We start from the raw sequence: 18,527 nt of genomic DNA on the forward strand, positions 1-18,527 counted from the left end.
TTGTATGAATAAACACTACAAACTGTAATTACGAAACGACAAAATTAATAGTAAATTATAAACCAATTCATGTAAAGTACACTATTTTCAGATTATGCGTATTATTCCATTTCATTATTTCTCATTGCTTTCCTACTTTAGAACTGAGGAAGGCGGCGCAGTGAAAAAGACTCGCCGGCCGAGGTGGCCGAGCGGTTCTAGGCGCTTCAGTCTGGAACCGCAGGACCGCTACGGTCGCCATTTGAACCATTTTTGTAGACAACATTCTGCTCCCTGTATTTTATCCTTACTACCTTCTGAATTTCAGAGTGTATACGTGTTAACACAGTCAAAAGCTTAGTCTCTACGAATACTACACTGGCGGAAAAAGTCGCAACACCAAAAAGTAACTAATCTACAGTAATGAAATTTCTGGAATACGTTTCTTTAGGTAAGATATTTAAGTGATAAGCATTGCATGCTTACAGGTCAATATAAGCGCAGATAAGCCACTGCAAATGTGAAATGGTGGTACATGTATAACAGGTGTAACCGCCAGAATATTGAATGCAAGTATGCAAACGTGTTCGCATTGTGTTGTACAGTTGCCGGATTTCACTTTGTGGGGTGGATATCCATGCCTGTTGCACTTGGTCGGTCAATACTGGCACAGTTAATGTTGCCTGAGGATGACGCTAGGGCTCTTGTCCGATAATGTCCCATATGCTCTCGACTGGAGGCAGATCTGATAAACTAGTAAGAAAAATCAACATCTCGACGTCATCCTGAGTTGCAACATCGGTATGTGGGTGAGCGTTATTCCGATGGAAAACGCCCCCTGGAATGCTGATTATGAACAGCAGCACAACAGGTCGACTAAACAGACTGGCGTACAGTTTTGCAGTCAGAGGTTGTAGGGTAACCACAAGAGTGCTCCTGAAGTCATACGAAATCGTACCCCAGACCATAACTCCGGGCATAGGCAAGCCAAGACGCTCTGTAGAGCATGTTGGGTTACAAACGTGGTATGTGGGCGAGAGTTATCCTGCTGGAAAACACCTCACGAGTGCTTTCATGAAAGGCAGCACAACAGGTCGTAACACGAGACTGACGTACAGATTTGCAGCCAGAAAGCGTGGAATACCCACGAGAGTACTCCTGCTGTCACGTGAAATCGCACACCAGTCCATAACTTCAGGTGTATTTCAGTGTGTCTAGCACGCAGACAGGTTGGTTCCAGGCCCTCAATTGGCCTGCTTCTAACCAACACACGATTATCACTGGCACCGAGACAGAACCTGCTTTCATACCTGCCCTCCAATGAGCTCTCGCTTGCCACCGCTGAAGTCGCAAATGGCGGTGGTTTGGGATCAGTGGAATACACGTTACAGGACGTCTGGCTCAGAGCTGTTGTAACAGCTCGTTGTGACACTATGGAGCCAACTAGTGCACACATAGCTGTGCAGACGCAGTACGATGCGTCAGATCCAAACGCCGAACACGATGGCAATCCCTCTCGATGGTGCCACGAGGCCGTCCAAAGCTCGGTCTTCTTGCGACCGTACATTCCCGTGACCAACGCTGCCAGCAGTCATCTACAGTGGCTACATTCCTGCCAAGTCTTTCTGCAGTATCTCGGAAGGAACCAGCTTCTCGTAGCCCTATTACACGACCTCCGTTCAAACTCAGTGAGCTGTTGATAATGGCGTCTTTATGGCCTAACGGCATTCTTGACTAACATCAAGCCGGCCGTTGTGGCCGAGCGGTTCTAGGCGCTTCAGTCCGGAACCGCGCAGTTGCTACGGTCGCAGGTTCGATCCTACCTCGGGCATGGATGTGTGTGATGTCGTTAGGTTAGTTAGGTTTAAGTAGTTCTAAGTCTAGGGGACTGATGACCTCAGATGTAAAGTCCCACAGTGCTTAGAGCCATTTGAACCATTTGAACTGACATCAACTCACCACGTCCAATCGCAAATGTAACTAACGCTCATGATCGTTACTGCGTGTATTTAGAGCAAACCTGATTTGCATCCTCATGGTGTTGCGACTAACGCTAATCTTTCGTGACTGGCGCGAAAACTGAATCGATACCATCTTTCAGATGTAGAAACACGTCTACAAAATTTACCTTGGCGTCCAATTTCTTTTCCGTCAGTGTGTAGTCACATATTAGTCTTTCTTTGACTAATCTACTAAGTTGTTGATGTTATTTGTTTTATGGGCACTAGGCCGCAGTCCAAGGCATAATTCTCTGCTTGCACAGCTTGTTTGAGCTGTAACCGCTCTCTGAGTCGTTAAAGCCTCTGATCATATCTCCAGCAATGGAAGACAGAGAATTAAGCTTTTGACTAAGGCCTGATGTCCATGAAAAATATCAGCAATAATGCAAAAACCGACCTGCAAGCCTGCATTGACTTCTGAGGTTAGTCATAGGGTCAATATTGCCTCGCGAGTTCAAAAAAAAAAAAAATGGTTCAAATGGATCTGAGCATTATGGGACTTTACATCTGTGGTCATCAGTCCCCTAGAACGTAGAACTACTTAAACCTAACTAACCTAAGGGCATCACACACATCCATGCCCGAGGCAGGATTCGAACCTGCGACCGTAGCGGTCACGCGGTTCCAGACTGAAGCGCCTAGAACCGCACGGCCACACCGGCCGGCTGGCTCGCGAGTTCCTATGTTCTCCAGAATCTGAACTGCTCTTACATGAGATCGGCTCCTACCAGTTTTTTTTCCCCATTCTTCTGGAAATAATTCATATCAATATTCTTCATCTATGACCCATTAAACTGACGGTTCGGTAATAATCGCACCTGTCAGCACCTGTATTCTTTGAAGAAGAATTACTACATTCATCTTGAAGTCTGGCTGCATTTCGCCGGTCTCATATACATTGCATATCAGATGCAACAGTTTTGTTTCTGCGTATTCTCACAAGAATCTTCGTAATTATGATGGAATTTCGTCTACTCCGAGAGTCCTATTTCGACTTAGGTCTTTCACTGGCCTGTCAAAGACGTGTAGTAGTGTCATATCTCCCATTTCAACTTCATTCACTTCCTCTTTCCTTTCTGTAATATTGCCTTTATGTTCGTTTCACTTACACAACCCTCGTAGATTCCTTGCACCTTTCATCCTTACATTGTTTACTAAGATTAGTTATAAATCATGTTTTAAAGAAATTTAAATGTAAATTAAAAGGAAGAATTTTTTTGAAGACTGCAAATAAGAAGTACACAGTGAATCATTACATTATATTTTATATTATAAATACAGAGCAGGCTAATTTTTGCTGCGACCGGGTCTTGCAGCCTGTGGTGTGGGTCGTGTTGCACGACTTGGCGCCTCCGCATGCTATGTACGGCTACCCGCCAGCGCCTCTCGGCTGTGCTGTGGACGTCGTCACGCAGTTACCCATGTGGTAGATCTCCACACCTGGAAACAAACAAAAATCGTTTCAGTCATCTCTGTAATCTCCTACATACAAATAATTTTCATCGGCAACAACCATCACATAATGCATATAATTGTGACATTACACGCGAATGCAGGTTTTCTCGACAAATTTTAGTGATCAAATATTCTAGGGTTATCAGCCCGCTCGTGGCGACATCTCTTCGCAACGTTTCAATTAATTTTCTACAAAAGTTCAAATGGCTCTGAGCACTATGGGACTTAACAAATGGTTCAAATGGCTCTGAGCACTATGAGACTTAACATCTAAGGTCATCAGTCCCCTAGAACTTAAAACTACTTAAACCCAACTAACCTAAGGACATCACACACACATCCATGCCCGAGGCAGGATTCGAACCTGCGACCGTAGTGGTCGCGCGGTTCCAAACTGAAGCGCCTAGAACCGCTCGGCCACACCGGCCGACAAATTTTCTACGCGTCATATTCAAATTCACCTGTGTCGTGACATCGTCCTGTCTCAACATTTCGACAAGTTTCCTACTTGTCATTTTCAGCTGCGCCTGAAGTAGTTGCGTCATTTTGTCGCAACGTTTCGATGAGTTTCTTCCGCGTCATCTTCAGGTTCGCATCAAGTTTTGGCATCGTCTTGTCGCAGTGTTTCTACGAGTTTCCTACTCGTCATCTAGATGTTCGCCTGATGTACTAGTGCCGAAGTGTCGCAACGTTTCCATGGGTTTCCTACTCGTAATGATCAGTTTCACCTGAAGTTTTGGCGTGGTCTTGTCTGACCTTTACAACGTTTTTCCTGCTCATTGTCTTCAGATTCGCATAAAGTCGTGGTGTCCTCTTGTCACTACTTTTCGACGAGTTTCCAACTCAGTCGTGGTGTCGCCCTTTCGCCACGTTTCTAAGAGTTTCCTACGCGTCGTCTTCAGGTAAACCTTCATGTGGTTTTTGTTGACATAAATACTGGGAGCGTAGAGTGTTGTACATAGAGGATAATGTACGTAAGAATGTAAGATTTTTCCCGCTGGGTGTTTCAGTCTAGTGATTGATTTTAGCGTCACATGAGGGAATGTGCACTAGAAACCACTATAAGCAGTTTCCTCCATTCTCTACTGTTTTTGTAGCTGTGAGACGTGAGGTTATGTTTTGTACAGCGTTTGTAAATATTATGAGTTATAAGTATTTAAGTACTGTATAATATAATAAAGCTATTTGGAATATATTGTTAATTCTTCAGTTCCAGAGTTTTATGGTGAGTAAAATTCATTATAATGTATTTTTAAATGTAACTTCATAAAATCTGGAAGGTTGTGCTCTTCATCGGCCATGAACTATGAAGTACATCGAAACGTAAGAAAGTAATTTGTAGTAAATGATAACGAGTAAAACAAATTTACTGGCAAAGACAATACCAGTGAACATCACAAAGAATTTACTAATACCGCAGACAGCTCCATAGACGAATAAGCCAACTACGTAACCATATAACATCGTTGACTATGCTGTCAATTGAAGCTGTCAAACTTACGGAAAATGTTTAATAGGTATTAGCGAATATTGCTTGTCAACAAATTCCACTGCTGAGACATTACTATCTAGAGAATAAAAATTTCATCTGCGCTACTTCTACGATACGCAGCGATCCTGAAGACAATAAGCAGGACAAGTGTCCAAATGGTGAGACAAGACGACGTCAAAACTTCAGGTGAAACTGATCATTACGAGTAGGAAACTCATCGAAACGTTGCGACACTTCGGCGCTACTACATCAGACGAACCGCAAGATGACGAGTAGGAAACTCATAGAAACACTGCGACAAGACGATGCCAAATCTTGATGCGAACCTGAAGATGACGCGGAGGAAACCCATCGAAACGTTGCGACAGCGTTAACAATGTGTTGTAGAGGTAACTACTTCAACAGATATATGCAAAATTGCTATTGGTTATAAACAGATATACATATATGCATTAAGAACTTCATATGCTTGCAGACAGCTTGACAATGGCCATGGAGCCGAAATAAGCTTCTAGCGTCAGAAAATGACATCTTAATAAAAAGTCTTTGAATACAGTAGCGTACTGGCTTATTGTACATATAATGTCCTTACAGGATATCTATAACGCTGCAGTCCCAAAGAGTTAAAATTTTGTAAATTCTTTCACCACCAACGTAAGTGAAGCTATCTTGTGTTTTTTTTTTAATTATTGTCCGTTGGTGTTATCATACATTGTGGAAATAGAATTTTAAGGATAACTACGGGTTATCTTCCTTGATTGTGTTTTGTTGTAAATGTGTATTTTTCTGTTGATAATAAGAAACTACTTTTCTTGGAATGTTGATGTGCATGCCTCTCAACCTCGCACTGGCACTCCCACTTGTAGTCACAATAATACGCAGAACAGTACAGTGGTTTGACTGTTAAATAAGTGTGATCGTCCTCGTAATAGTATTCTGTCAAGCAAAAACACCTAGCTGAAAATGATCTCTTGTTTTCCGGGGGTTCAGCCGTAGAAATTCTTTCTCCTCCTGCCAGAGCCAGATGAGATATATATAAGACTCTACAAAGATTAAGTAAAAGAACTTGCTCCTCTTCCAGCGGTAATTTATCGTATATCACTTGAGCAGCGAAGGGTACCTATCGACTGGAAGAAAGCGCATGTCATTCCCGTTTGTAAGAACGGTCGTAGACCATATGCACACAGTTATAGACCTGTGTCGTTGACGTCAGTCTGTTGTAGAATTATGGAATATGTTTTATGCTCCATAATTATGACCTCTACATTTACATCTACATGGATACTTTGCATATCACATTTAAGTGCATGTCAGAGGGTTCATGGAACCTCCTTCACAATTCTCTATTATTCCAATCTCGTATAGCGCGCGGAAAGAATGAACACCTATATCTTTCCGTACGAGCTCTGATTTCCCTTATTTTATCATGGTTATCGTTCCTCCCTATGTAGGTCGGTGTCAACAAAATATTTTCGCATTCGGAGGAGAAAGCTGGTGATCGGAATTTCGTGAGAAGATTCCGTCGCAACGAAAAACGCCTTTCTTTTAATGATGTCCAGCCCAAATCCTGTATCATTTCTGTGACACTGTCTCCCATATTTCGCGATAATACAAAACGTGCTGCCTTTCTTTGAACTTTTTCTATATACTCCGTCAGTCCCATCTGGTAAGGACACCACACCGCGCAGCAGTATTCTAAAAGAGGACGGACAAACATAGAGTAGGCAGTCTTCTTAGTAGGTCTGTTACATATTCTAAGTGTCCTGCCAAAAAACCGCAGCCTTTAGTTAGCCTTCCCCACAACATTTTCTATGTGTTCCTTCCAATTTAAGTTCTTCGTAATTGTAATGCGTAGGTACTTAGTTGAATTTACAGCTTTTAGATTATACTGATTTATCGTGTAACCGAAGTTTGAGTTCCTTTTAGCACTTATGTGGATCACCTCACACTTTTCGTTATTTAGGGTCAACTGCCACTTTTGCACCATTCAGATATCTTTTCTAAATCGTTCTGCAGTTTGTTTTGATCTTCTGATGACTTTATTAGTCGATAAACTACAGCGTCATCTGCAAATAACCGAAGACGGCTGTTCAGATTGTCTCCCAAATCGTTTATATAGATAAGGAACAGCAAAGGGAGTATATAACACTACCTTGAGGAACGCCAGAAATCACTTCTGTCTTACTCCATGACTTTCCGTCAGTTACTACGAACTGTGACATCTCTGACAAGAAATCACAAATCCAGTCACATAACTGAAACGATATTCCATAAGCACGCAATTTCTCTACGAGCCGCTTCTGTCGTGGACGCTCTTGGAGAAGCAATATCTCATCTATAAAAGTCAACACTGATTTCGCAAGCAGAGATCCTGCGAAATTCAGCTCGCTCTGTTCCTTTGTGAGATCCACAGCGCCGTAGACAATAGCGCCCAAGTTGATGCCGGGTTCCTTGACTTCAGGAAGGCATTGCACATCTTCCCGCACTATCATTTAGTGAGAAATATAGGAGCTCATCAGATATCTGAGCAGATTTGCGATTGCTCTTGCAGACAGAACTCAGCACGTCACTCTTAACGGAACAAAATCGACAGCTGTAAAGGTAGTTTCCGGAGTACCCCAAGGACGTCTGATAGGACCGTTACTGTTTGCAATATATATAAATGATCTAGTGTCGGATTCTCTCTAAAGTTGTTCGCAGATGATGAAGTTGTCAATAACAAAGGAGCAACGCCAAGAAGATAGTATCGATTTGCAGAATGGCCTTCAGAGAATTGAAGCATGTTGCAGGCTTTGGCAGTTGACCTTGAACAATATGTTCAAATGTGTGTGAAATCTTATGGGACTTAACTGCTAAGGTCATCAGTCCCTAAGCTTACACACTACTTAACCTAAATTATCCTAAGGACAAGCACACACACTCATGCCCGATGGAGGACTCGAACCTCCGCCGGGACCAGCCGCACAGTCCATGACTGCAGCGCCTCAGACCGCTCGGCTAATCCCGCGCGGTTGACCTTGAACATTAATCAGTGTAACATACCGCGCATCCACTACCGTATAGCTGCACTATTGCTGACAAACCGCTGAAAACAGTATCTCTCGTAAAATATCAGGGAGACCACATAAAACAAATAGTGGGAAAATGAGCTGCCAGACTCAGATCCATAGGAAGAATCTTAAGGAAATGTAGCTCAGCCACTGAAAAAGTGGCTTATAAGGCGTTTGTTTGACCGTTTCTTGAATATTGTTCATCTGTTTAGAATCCCTACAAGACAGGACTGATAGCAGCGATAAGATCCAACAAAGAACGGCACGTTTCGTCATGGGATAGTGGTACAACAAACTCCATTGGTAGACGTTACAAGAGAGGGGTCGCGCATCACGGAGAGCTTTATTATTGAAATTTAGAGAGAGCACTTTCCGGGAAGAGTCGGACAACATATTACTCCCCCCCCCCTCCCTACACACACGCACACACACACACACACACACACAAACACACACACACACACATACACACACACACACACACACATAGCTCTTGCGTAATGACCATGAGGAGAAAATTAAAGAAATTAGAGCCAGTACAGAGGTTTACCGACAATCATTCTTCCCACGCGCTATTCGCGAATGGAACAGGGTTGGAGGGCTCAGGTAGTGGTACAAAAAGTACCCTCCGCCACACATCATTAGACAGCTTGCATAGGTCGGTCCTCTCCGAATCAGTTAAGAAACTGAGACTGTCTCGCTGACCATAGCCTTTAAACCAGTGGACCCGTTCACGATGCATGGAGCACCAGACGCAAATAGCTCAAGACTTTAACTGGATGCAAAGAGGTTAATACCTCTAACTGATCAATCACACAGCCCGCACTGAGATCCAGAATCGCCGAAGAAAGATACGTCTTCCCGTTCTCTTCAGAGCTGAGCAAAAGAGAGCCTGGATTCACAGAATTATACGGGTTGAAGTCACTATTCCGCTTCATCTAGTCCTGTTCTGGACTAATTTCCACCACCTCTTAAAAACCGATCTCGTAAAAGAAAAAATCCATGAAAAATTCTTGACGCCATCGTCTTTTGTGTAATAACTACTTTCGACACAATGATCTGCTACTTTCAGTCTATAGAGATTAAAACGCGGGTGTACCGCTGATGTTCAGCTTACCTACCGTTAACAGCCCTTGTCTTCTCACAGTACCTAAGCAGTATGGCATCACTCTGTTAGCACAATTGGAACATAGTCCTAAACCTTAGGGCCTAGGCATAACGCCAGAATCTATCGAGAGAGGAGGGAGTTGTAAGGACTACCTAAATGAAGTCTCAAGTATTATTTATTCATTTTATCCAGAGAATGTGTGTCTAGAAGTAGTGGTGACAGACTTACGTTTTCCGCAGTCTCTGGCGCAGTGCAGGCGACCCGGGTTGGGGTAGGAGACCAAGTCGGTGCCACAGACTGGGTTGAACTCGCTGGTGACTGGGCAGTCACACCCTCGGCGCGTCGTTCCACCAGCGGTCGTCGTCGTTGTGGTGGAAGGGCTGCTGGAGGGCTCAGTATCCTCGAAAGGTATGAAGGGGCCATCCGCGTCTAGTGGCGGGGGCGGCGGCAGCGGCGGGGGCGGACGCGGCGGCCAACGTGAGGGGCGGAAGAACGGTGGACGCCCCCACTCCCTGGGGTGCCACCTGTCGCGCCACAGCTCGTTTCCTCGCCAGCCGCCTCCGAACATGTGTCTGGAGGCAAATTGCAGATTAGTTAGTTATCTCTATGTTCTATAGATGATATTCCCGACAAACGTTGTGGTGTGGAACATTTCAAATGTTTTTTATTCCAGTCTCTGATCACAATATCAATTCTTTAGACGATGACCGGTTTCAGTCCGTAATGACCGTCCTCAGATCTAAAATATATAAATATATACATCTAGTGAGCAGTGTGTCTTTCAACATAAAACAGCAATATGTATCACAATATACGGTCGTACAACCAGGGAAATGTACAGATAAAATATGGTATAACGTACCTTTTTTACACCATGTCCTAAAGTGATAAGGCCATAATGGCATCGTCAAAACATATTAATATAATCAGCACAGCATCGTCACATAGATCTAAAATAAGGTGTAGAGTAGGCCATATCGTCCACATAGTGATTATTGCAACTGACTACTGAAATACAGTAGCAACCAGAAACCTTTATTTAATTTTATATGAGTAACTGCATTCATCTTTTAATGTATCAAAATTGGTTTCTATGATAGTCATCAATTTTAGTAAGTCTGCTACATGCATTTCACTTAATGTGTTTTTTTCATATTATGTTTCTTTGCGTAAATGATGACTACATCTAAGTAAGCCCACAGTAGCGACATCTAGGGAGGATGTAGGCAAACAGGTTTCTGGTTGCTACTGTACTTCAGTAGTCAGTTGCAACAATCACTATGTGGACGATATGGCCTATTCTACACGTTATTTTTAGAACTATGTGACGATGCTATGCTGATTATATTTATATGTTTTGACGATGCCATTATGGCCTTATCACTTTAGGACATGGTGTAAAAAAGGTACGTTATACCATATTTTATCTGTACATTTCCCTGGTTGTATGACTATATTGTGATACATATTGCTGTTTAATGTTGAAAGACACACTGCTCACTAGATGTATATATTTTAGATCTGAGGATGGTCATTACGGACTGAAATCGGTCATCGTCTAAAGAATTGACACTGTGATCAGAGGCTGGAATAAAAAACATTTGACAGTAATGAATCACTGTTTGTATAAGCGATTATGTCGCAGTTGGTGGAACATTTCAGTTTAACAAAAGATTGCCATCTCTCTCTCTCTCTTTCTCTCTCTCTCTCTCTCTCTCTCTCTCTCTCTCTCTCCAGATATCGAAAGGAGGTTTTCGGCAAATGATAATACTGTATAGAGTACATACTTTGGCATGTAACAACTTTTGTATCGATGGAGATATTGAAGCAAAAATGATTTTTTGAAATAGGATGATACACCTTTCCAACAGCGCCCGAAAGCGCTTGAAAAGACAAGTAAAATGACATGATGCTTGTCAATTTTGAGAACGAAACCCTCCGGAAAAGAATCCGAGAAATACGAGGGTCGTTGCAAAAGTCATGGCAAATATTTTTTGCCTCAAAAATGGTGATGAACTGAAAAAAATTTGAAATATGCAAATGAAAGGTTATTCCACAAGTAAACAATACATGTTCGGAGATGGATGAACGCACATACAGCCATAAAGATATAGCACAAGAAAAAAGACGGAAAAGGTTTGTCATTGCAAACGTATTTTACTGTCCACTGCAATAGTTCACAATAGTACATTACAAGCTATACACGTTCCATGACATCAGGTTCATAATAGAGCACCTGTTCATAATTCACGGCCTGTGGCGGAGTGGTTACACGGCAATAACATCCTTGTAATTGCCAGGCCAGCACACAGTCCTCACCTGAATCCTACAGAACACCTTCGGGATGTTTTGGAACGCTGACTTCATGCAAGGCCTCACTGACCGACATCGATACCTCTCCTTAGTGCAGCACTCCGTGAGTAATGGGCTGCCATTCCCCAAGAAACCTCCCAGCACCTGACTGAACGTATGCCTGCGAGAGTGGAAGCCGTCATCAAGGTTAAGGGTGGGCCAACACTACATTGAATTCCAGCATTACCGATGGAGGGCGTCAGGAACTTGTAAGTCATTTTGAGCCAGGTATCCAGATCCTTTTGATCACATAGTGTACGTCTGGAGCTACCTTCCTTAACCCTCGCTGTTGCAAACAGATTTTACACCACGACACAGACACAAATTTGAATGCAGTGAACACGTCGTCAGTGACCGGAAGGACAGCTCATAATTTTGCGAGAAAAAAAAAGAGATACGATGGAGATTCGCTCACAGATCTTTCCCTTCGCGCTCCAACACTGCTCTTGAAGCTCGCTCGATGTTGCCCATCTTGAGCTTGGATCGTTCACAGTTTGTCTTTTGCTTTTTTTTTTCATAGTTCATTACATCTCCTTTCTGTTTTTATGCTTGACTTGTGTTCAGTTTTTGACGGCCTATCGACTGGCCCATCTTACCATTAAAACTGAGGAGTGTAGATGGGCCATTCCCTTGTTACTAGAGTAAGTCTGTCTTGCTGCATATAACTACGGAGCCTGGGATGAGGAATCTGCTTGGTGCAATAGCCGACTTTGTCCGCATTGCTTTCCAATTTTAGTGCATTTCCCGGAATCTCTTACGAAAGAATGAGATTTTCACTCTGCAGCGGAGTGTGCGCTGATATGAAACTTCCTGGCAGATTAAAACTGTGTGCCCAACCGAGACTCGAACTCGGGACCTTTGCCTTTCGCGGGCAAGTGCTCTACCAACTGAGCTACCGAAGCACGACTCACGCCCGGTACTCACAGCTTTACTTCTGCCAGTACCTCGTCTCCTACCTTCCAAACTTTACTTTAGAGCTTCTGTAAAGTTTGGAAGGTAGGAGACGAGGTACTGGCAGAAGTAAAGCTGTGAGTATCGGGCGTGAGTCGTGCTTCGGTAGCTCAGTTGGTAGAGCACTTGCCCGCGAAAGGCAAAGGTCCCGAGTTCGAGTCTCGGTTGGGCACACAGTTTTAATCTGCCAGGAAGTTTCTCTTACGAAAGATTTCAACGCCAATACCATAAGGGCTATATCACTGCAACTGTCTTATCAAGAGCTGTTGAATGAAAAGTATATACGGTTCATAAAAAAAAGAAACCATAGTTGTTTCAGTATCTCAGTTGATACCACAGGTCGCAGCATTATTCATACAAAACAATACGTGCCCCCTCAGCATAATATCAACTGTTGAAAACCTCATTACGATATCGGAAACCGTTCAGGAAATATACACTCCTGGAAATTGAAATAAGAACACCGTGAATTCATTGTCCCAGGAAGGGGAAACTTTATTGACACATTCCTGGGGTCAGATACATCACATGATCACACTGACAGAACCACAGGCACATAGACACAGGCAACAGAGCATGCACAATGTCGGCACTAGTACAGTGTATATCCACCTTTCGCAGCAATGCAGGCTGCTATTCTCCCATGGAGACGATCGTAGAGATGCTGGATGTAGTCCTGTGGAACGGCTTGCCATGCCATTTCCACCTGGCGCCTCAGTTGGACCAGCGTTCGTGCTGGACGTGCAGACCGCGTGAGACGACGCTTCATCCAGTCCCAAACATGCTCAATGGGGGACAGATCCGGAGATCTTGCTGGCCAGGGTAGTTGACTTACACCTTCTAGAGCACGTCGGGTGGCACGGGATACATGCGGACGTGCATTGTCCTGTTGGAACAGCAAGTTCCCTTGCCGGTCTAGGAATGGTAGAACGATGGGTTCGATGACGGTTTGGATGTACCGTGCACTATTCAGTGTCCCCTCGACGATCACCAGTGGTGTACGGCCAGTGTAGGAGATCGCTCCCCACACCATGTGCCGGGTGTTGGCCCTGTGTGCCTCGGTCGTATGCAGTCCTGATTGTGGCGCTCACCTGCACGGCGCCAAACACGCATACGACCATCATTGGCACCAAGGCAGAAGCGACTCTCATCGCTGAAGACGACACGTCTCCATTCGTCCCTCCATTCACGCCTGTCGCGACACCACTGGAGGCGGGCTGCACGATGTTGGGGCGTGTGCGGAAGACGGCCTAACGGTGTGCGGGACCGTAGCCCAGCTTCATGGAGACGGTTGCGAATGGTCCTCGCCGATACCCCAGGAGCAACAGTGTCCCTAATTTGCTGGGAAGTGGCGGTTGCGGTCCCCTACGGCACTGCGTAGGATCCTACGGTCTTGGCGTGCATCCGTGCGTCGCTGCGGTCCGGTCCCAGGTCGACGGGCACGTGCACCTTCCGCCGACCACTGGCGACAACATCGATGTACTGTGGAGACCTCACGCCCCACGTGTTGAGCAATTCGGCGGTACGTCCACCCGGCCTCCCGCATGCCCACTATACGCCCTCGCTCAAAGTCCGTCAACTGCACATACGGTTCACGTCCACGCTGTCGCGGCATGCTACCAGTGTTAAAGACTGCGATGGAGCTTCGTATGCCACGGCAAACTGGCTGACACTGACGGCGGCGGTGCACAAATGCTGCGCAGCTAGCGCCATTCGACGGCCAACACCGCGGTTCCTGGTGTGTCCGCTGTGCCGTGCGTGTGATCATTGCTTGTACAGCCCTCTAGCAGTGTCCGGAGCAAGTATGGTGGGTCTGACACACCGGTGTCAATGTGTTCTTTTTTACATTTCCAGGAGTGTATATCAAAAACAGTTTTGCATCACCCAGGTTCCCAGAACTCCTGAAGACAGACTTTGACTGGGGATATTGTGTCACAGACACAATCCCTTTGACTGTTCAGAGATGTCACTAAACCCGCCCAAAGATGTAAACAACCATGCATGAGCAGCGCCTATTAGACGGAGAGGTCCGACGGCCGATCAGTTCCAGTCGTTCCACCAGGAAGGAGGTACACGGCTCTTGTTGTCTGTAATTCAACCATGCCTAGACGGTCAATACCGCGGTTCAATCGCGTCCGCATTGTTACTATGTGCCAGGAAGGGCTCTCAACAAGGGAAGTGCCCAGGCGTCTCGGAGTGAACCAAAGCGATGTTGTTGGGACATGGAGGAGATATAGTGAGACAGGAACTGTCGCTGACATGCCTCGCTCAGGCCACCCAAGGCTATTACTGCAGTGGATGACCACTACCTACAGATTATGGTTCGGAAGATCCCCGACAGCAACGACACCATGTTAAATAATGCACTCAGACTGTGCGCAATAGGCTGCATGATGCGCAACTTCACTCCCGACGTCCATGGCGAGGTCCATGTTTGCAACCACGCCATGCAGGGCGGTACAGATAGGCCCAACAACATGCCAAATGGGCCGCTCAGGACTGGCATCACGTTCTCTTCACCGACGAGTATCGCATATGCGTTCAACCAGACAATCGTCGGAGACGGGTTTGGAGGCAACCCGGTCAGGCTGAACGGCTTAGACACGGTATCCGGCGAGTGCTGCAAGGTGGAGGTTCCCTGCTGTTTTGGGGTGGCGTTATGTGTGGCCGACGTACGCCGCTGGTGGTCATGGAAGGCGCCGTAACGGCTATGCGATACATGAATGTCATTCTCCGACCGAGAGTGTTGCCATATCGGTAACGTATTGGAGAGGCATTCTTCTTCATGGACGACAATTCGCACCCCATCTTGTGAATGACTTCCTTCAGAATAACGACATCGCTGGACTAGAGCGGCCAACATGTTCTCTAGACATGAACCCTATCGAACATGCCTGGGATAGATTGAAAAGGGCTGTTTATAAACTATGTGACCCACCAACCACTCTGAGGGATCTACCCCGAATGGCCGTCTAGGTATGGGACAATTTGGACCAACAGTGCCTTGATGAACTTGTGGATAGTATGCCACGATGAATACAGGCATGCATCAACACAAGACGACGTGCTGGTGGGTATTAGAGGTACCGGTGTGTACAGCAATGTGGGCCACCACCTCTGAAGGTCTTGCTGTTTGGTGGTACAACATGCAATGTGTGGTCATGAGCAATAAAAAGAGGGAAATGATATTTATGTTAATCTCTATTCCATTTTTCTGTACATGTTCCGGAACTCTCGAAACCAAGATGATGTACAACTTATATACAGTATATATTCGTTAAACTGAAGTGTTCCACATCACGTATAGGGGTTGGACAAAATAATCGAAATAACGCGGGAAATCCATGTCTGAACATAAATGTAGATGCTAGCGAAGCCTACAGGTAGCTATTCAACCACGAACAGCACCTCTGCAATGTACTCAATACGTTGCATCAGTTGCGGTCAGAATAGTACTTGCAAGCGGATTTTGTCGGAGATAAGTGAAGATGAATTTGGGCAAATTGCTGGTGCTCGTTTGGTGGGTGCTTCCGTAAGCAAGGGAGCCGAAATGTTTGGTGTTTCAAAAGGCACCCCATCGACGATTTATAACACATGCGAGGAACGCAGAATCACCTCGCAGGTGAAAATGCGCGATGAGCATTCGTGAAGAGTGGTCATTGAACAGGATTTTGACGAAAAGTAGGACGAAAGCTGGAAAATTCGCTACAAAACTGAACGTCGCACACAAGAACCCCGTCAGCACCAGAACAACGCGGAGAGAGCTGGGAATTGCGGGGCGAGATGGAATTTCCAAAAGTACACATCAGTCATGCAAGTGGCCGTAGCTGTAAAACGTGATTCCAATCCAAAAAACCTGGACTTTGAGCATTGTAAGAATGTAATTTGGTCGGATGAGTCTTGCTTCACACTGTTTCCAACTTCTGGTCGAGTTAAAGTTCCAAGAGTGGGGTTGGGTTGTTTTGGGGAAGACCAGACAGCGAGGTCATCGGTCTCATCGGACTAGGGAAGGACGGGGAAGGAAGTCGGCCGTGCCCTTTGAAAGGAACCAATCCGGCATTTGCCTGGAGCGATTTAGGGAAATCACGGAAAACCTAAATCAGGATGGCCGGACGCGGGATTGAACCGTCGTCCTCCCGAATGCGAGTCCAGTGTTTCCAAGAGTGAAACGTGGCTATGGCTTGGCCCCATGGTTACTCTGCAAGGTCGCACGACTGCCAAAGATTATGTGACCATTTTGGCTGATTCCGTGACCAATGTTTGTTCCCCAATGGTGATGCAGTGTCCAAGACGACTGGCCCAATGTTCACACAGCTCACATAGTCCACAACCGAATTTGTGAAGACGAAGACGAAACATCGCATCTCCCTTGGGCACGACAGTCACCAGATTTCAATATTATTGAGCCTTTGTGTGGTAGTTTGAAGAAAAGGGTGTGTCATCGCTATCCACTTCCATCATCTTTACCTGCACTTGCTGCTATTTTGCAGGAAGAATGGTATGAGATTACCTAGAAACCATATAGGAGGCGCGTTTATCCATTCCGAGACGTCTGTTAAATGCTTTGAACACTAATGGTTTTCGTATACTTATTTCGCATGGTAATATATTGTGTTTGTCATGGTTCCATATTTTTGTTCATCCCCTGTATATATATTGTCCTGTTTATCTTTTGTCAAACTGAAGTTTTCCACATCAAATAGAATGAGTTGCTAAGGAGAAACAGCTTTAATCTTAATGTCGAACACTACTGTTGCTTCAGACAGTGCATTTCAAGGGCAAATTATCAAAGCGTTTTATAGCTGGGTGTTGTCTTTCTTTCTATGCAAAAGTTATTTATTCATTACAGAGAAACGCAGATAATTTTTTTCCTTCTAATATTGTATTCGTGAACATCTCTATTAGTCTCTGAAAGCACGTAAGGCTTCGTTTAGGCGAGTTCTACCTAGGAAACAGCAGGAAGAAAAGGAAGAGCACAAATCAGTAGCGTGCATCCCATTTGTCGGCATTACTTCCATAAAAGTCAGCAAAATTTTGGAGTGTCTCAATCTCTAATGTGTATTGCGCCCATTCCCTAAGAGTTTAACACTATTAGGTTCAGTAAAAACTGAAAAAAGGTCTTTACAGTCCACGGATACCAAAAACATTCCCAATCGGGATTGGGATATGCTGGGAAAACTGTACGCCAGGTAGAAGACGTGTGTGATGTACACAAACGCCACACGGAACTACACCAGAACACCAAATCAGCAGTGACCGACCACAGTATGAAAATTGGTCATAGTACGGATTACGACAAAACCAAAATACGAAGAGCGTTCAATAAGTAATGCAACACATTTCTTTGTAGACCAATTTTGGTTGAAAAAATGCGAAATTTGTTGTAGGACATGGTGGTAATTTAGACATACCGCGCCACAGGTTAGCAAGAACAAGAAATTACCACAAAGTTAACCCACTCAAAATGTTCAATAAACTGCCAATTCATGTTCACTCTATGGATATATATATATATTTTTTTATTTAAGTGGTACAGCTGGCTGTCAGATCATCCATTCTATGACATTAAAGAATTCTTTGAGATGCCTGAGCAGGATATTAGCATTTAAAAGTTGTCTGTAGTTAAACATATTATTGTGTGCTGTGGTTAATCGTGTGTAATTATATATTGTATGCAATAAACAATACAATAGTATATTATATTAGATTATATTGTAGCTTATTGCATTAACTTTTAGGAGCTATCCTGGTGTAATTGGTACAATGCGATGCTTGAAATGTATTCTATAATGTACTGACACTTGTTTATTTTATTATTCTGTATGTACTAGTGCATCCTGTATGACGAAGCCAATATCATTCTTAAATGATCCATGGTGAATAAAATTCTTGATTCTTGGAGTATTTTCGCTTCAGCCCATATAGTTTCATGACTTACCGACAGGTGTCAGCGCTATACTTGGCCTTCAAAATGGCGTCTGTGATGGAGGTGCGTTTCAAGCAGAGAGCTGACATTGAATTTCCTTTGGCGGAAAACCAGAGCATCGCATATATTTGTAGGTGCTTGTAGAATGTCAACAGAGACCTGGCAGTGAACCAAATCACGATGAGTCTTCGGGCGTAGCGTCTGCCATCTTCGC

At 44.5% G+C, this 18,527-nt stretch overlaps 1 protein-coding gene across 2 annotated transcripts in view; it reads right to left on the minus strand.

Moving 5' to 3' along the window:
• Positions 1 to 3,178: 3,178 nt before the first annotated feature.
• LOC126163032 (uncharacterized) overlaps positions 3,179 to 18,527 on the minus strand; it is a 47,290-nt gene continuing 31,941 nt past the window's right edge. For both annotated transcript variants that reach the window (XM_049919909.1, XM_049919918.1), the window contains exons 3-4: positions 9,313 to 9,656; positions 3,179 to 3,419 (exon numbers count right to left, since the gene is read on the minus strand). In XM_049919909.1, coding sequence (XP_049775866.1) covers positions 3,349 to 3,419; positions 9,313 to 9,656 — 415 coding nt within the window. In that variant the 3' untranslated portion in view covers positions 3,179 to 3,348. The remainder of the gene's footprint in view (positions 3,420 to 9,312; positions 9,657 to 18,527) is intronic.

The sequence above is a fragment of the Schistocerca cancellata genome, chromosome 1, assembly GCF_023864275.1.
Source record: "Schistocerca cancellata isolate TAMUIC-IGC-003103 chromosome 1, iqSchCanc2.1, whole genome shotgun sequence".
Classification (NCBI taxonomy): Eukaryota; Metazoa; Arthropoda; class Insecta; order Orthoptera; family Acrididae; genus Schistocerca; species Schistocerca cancellata.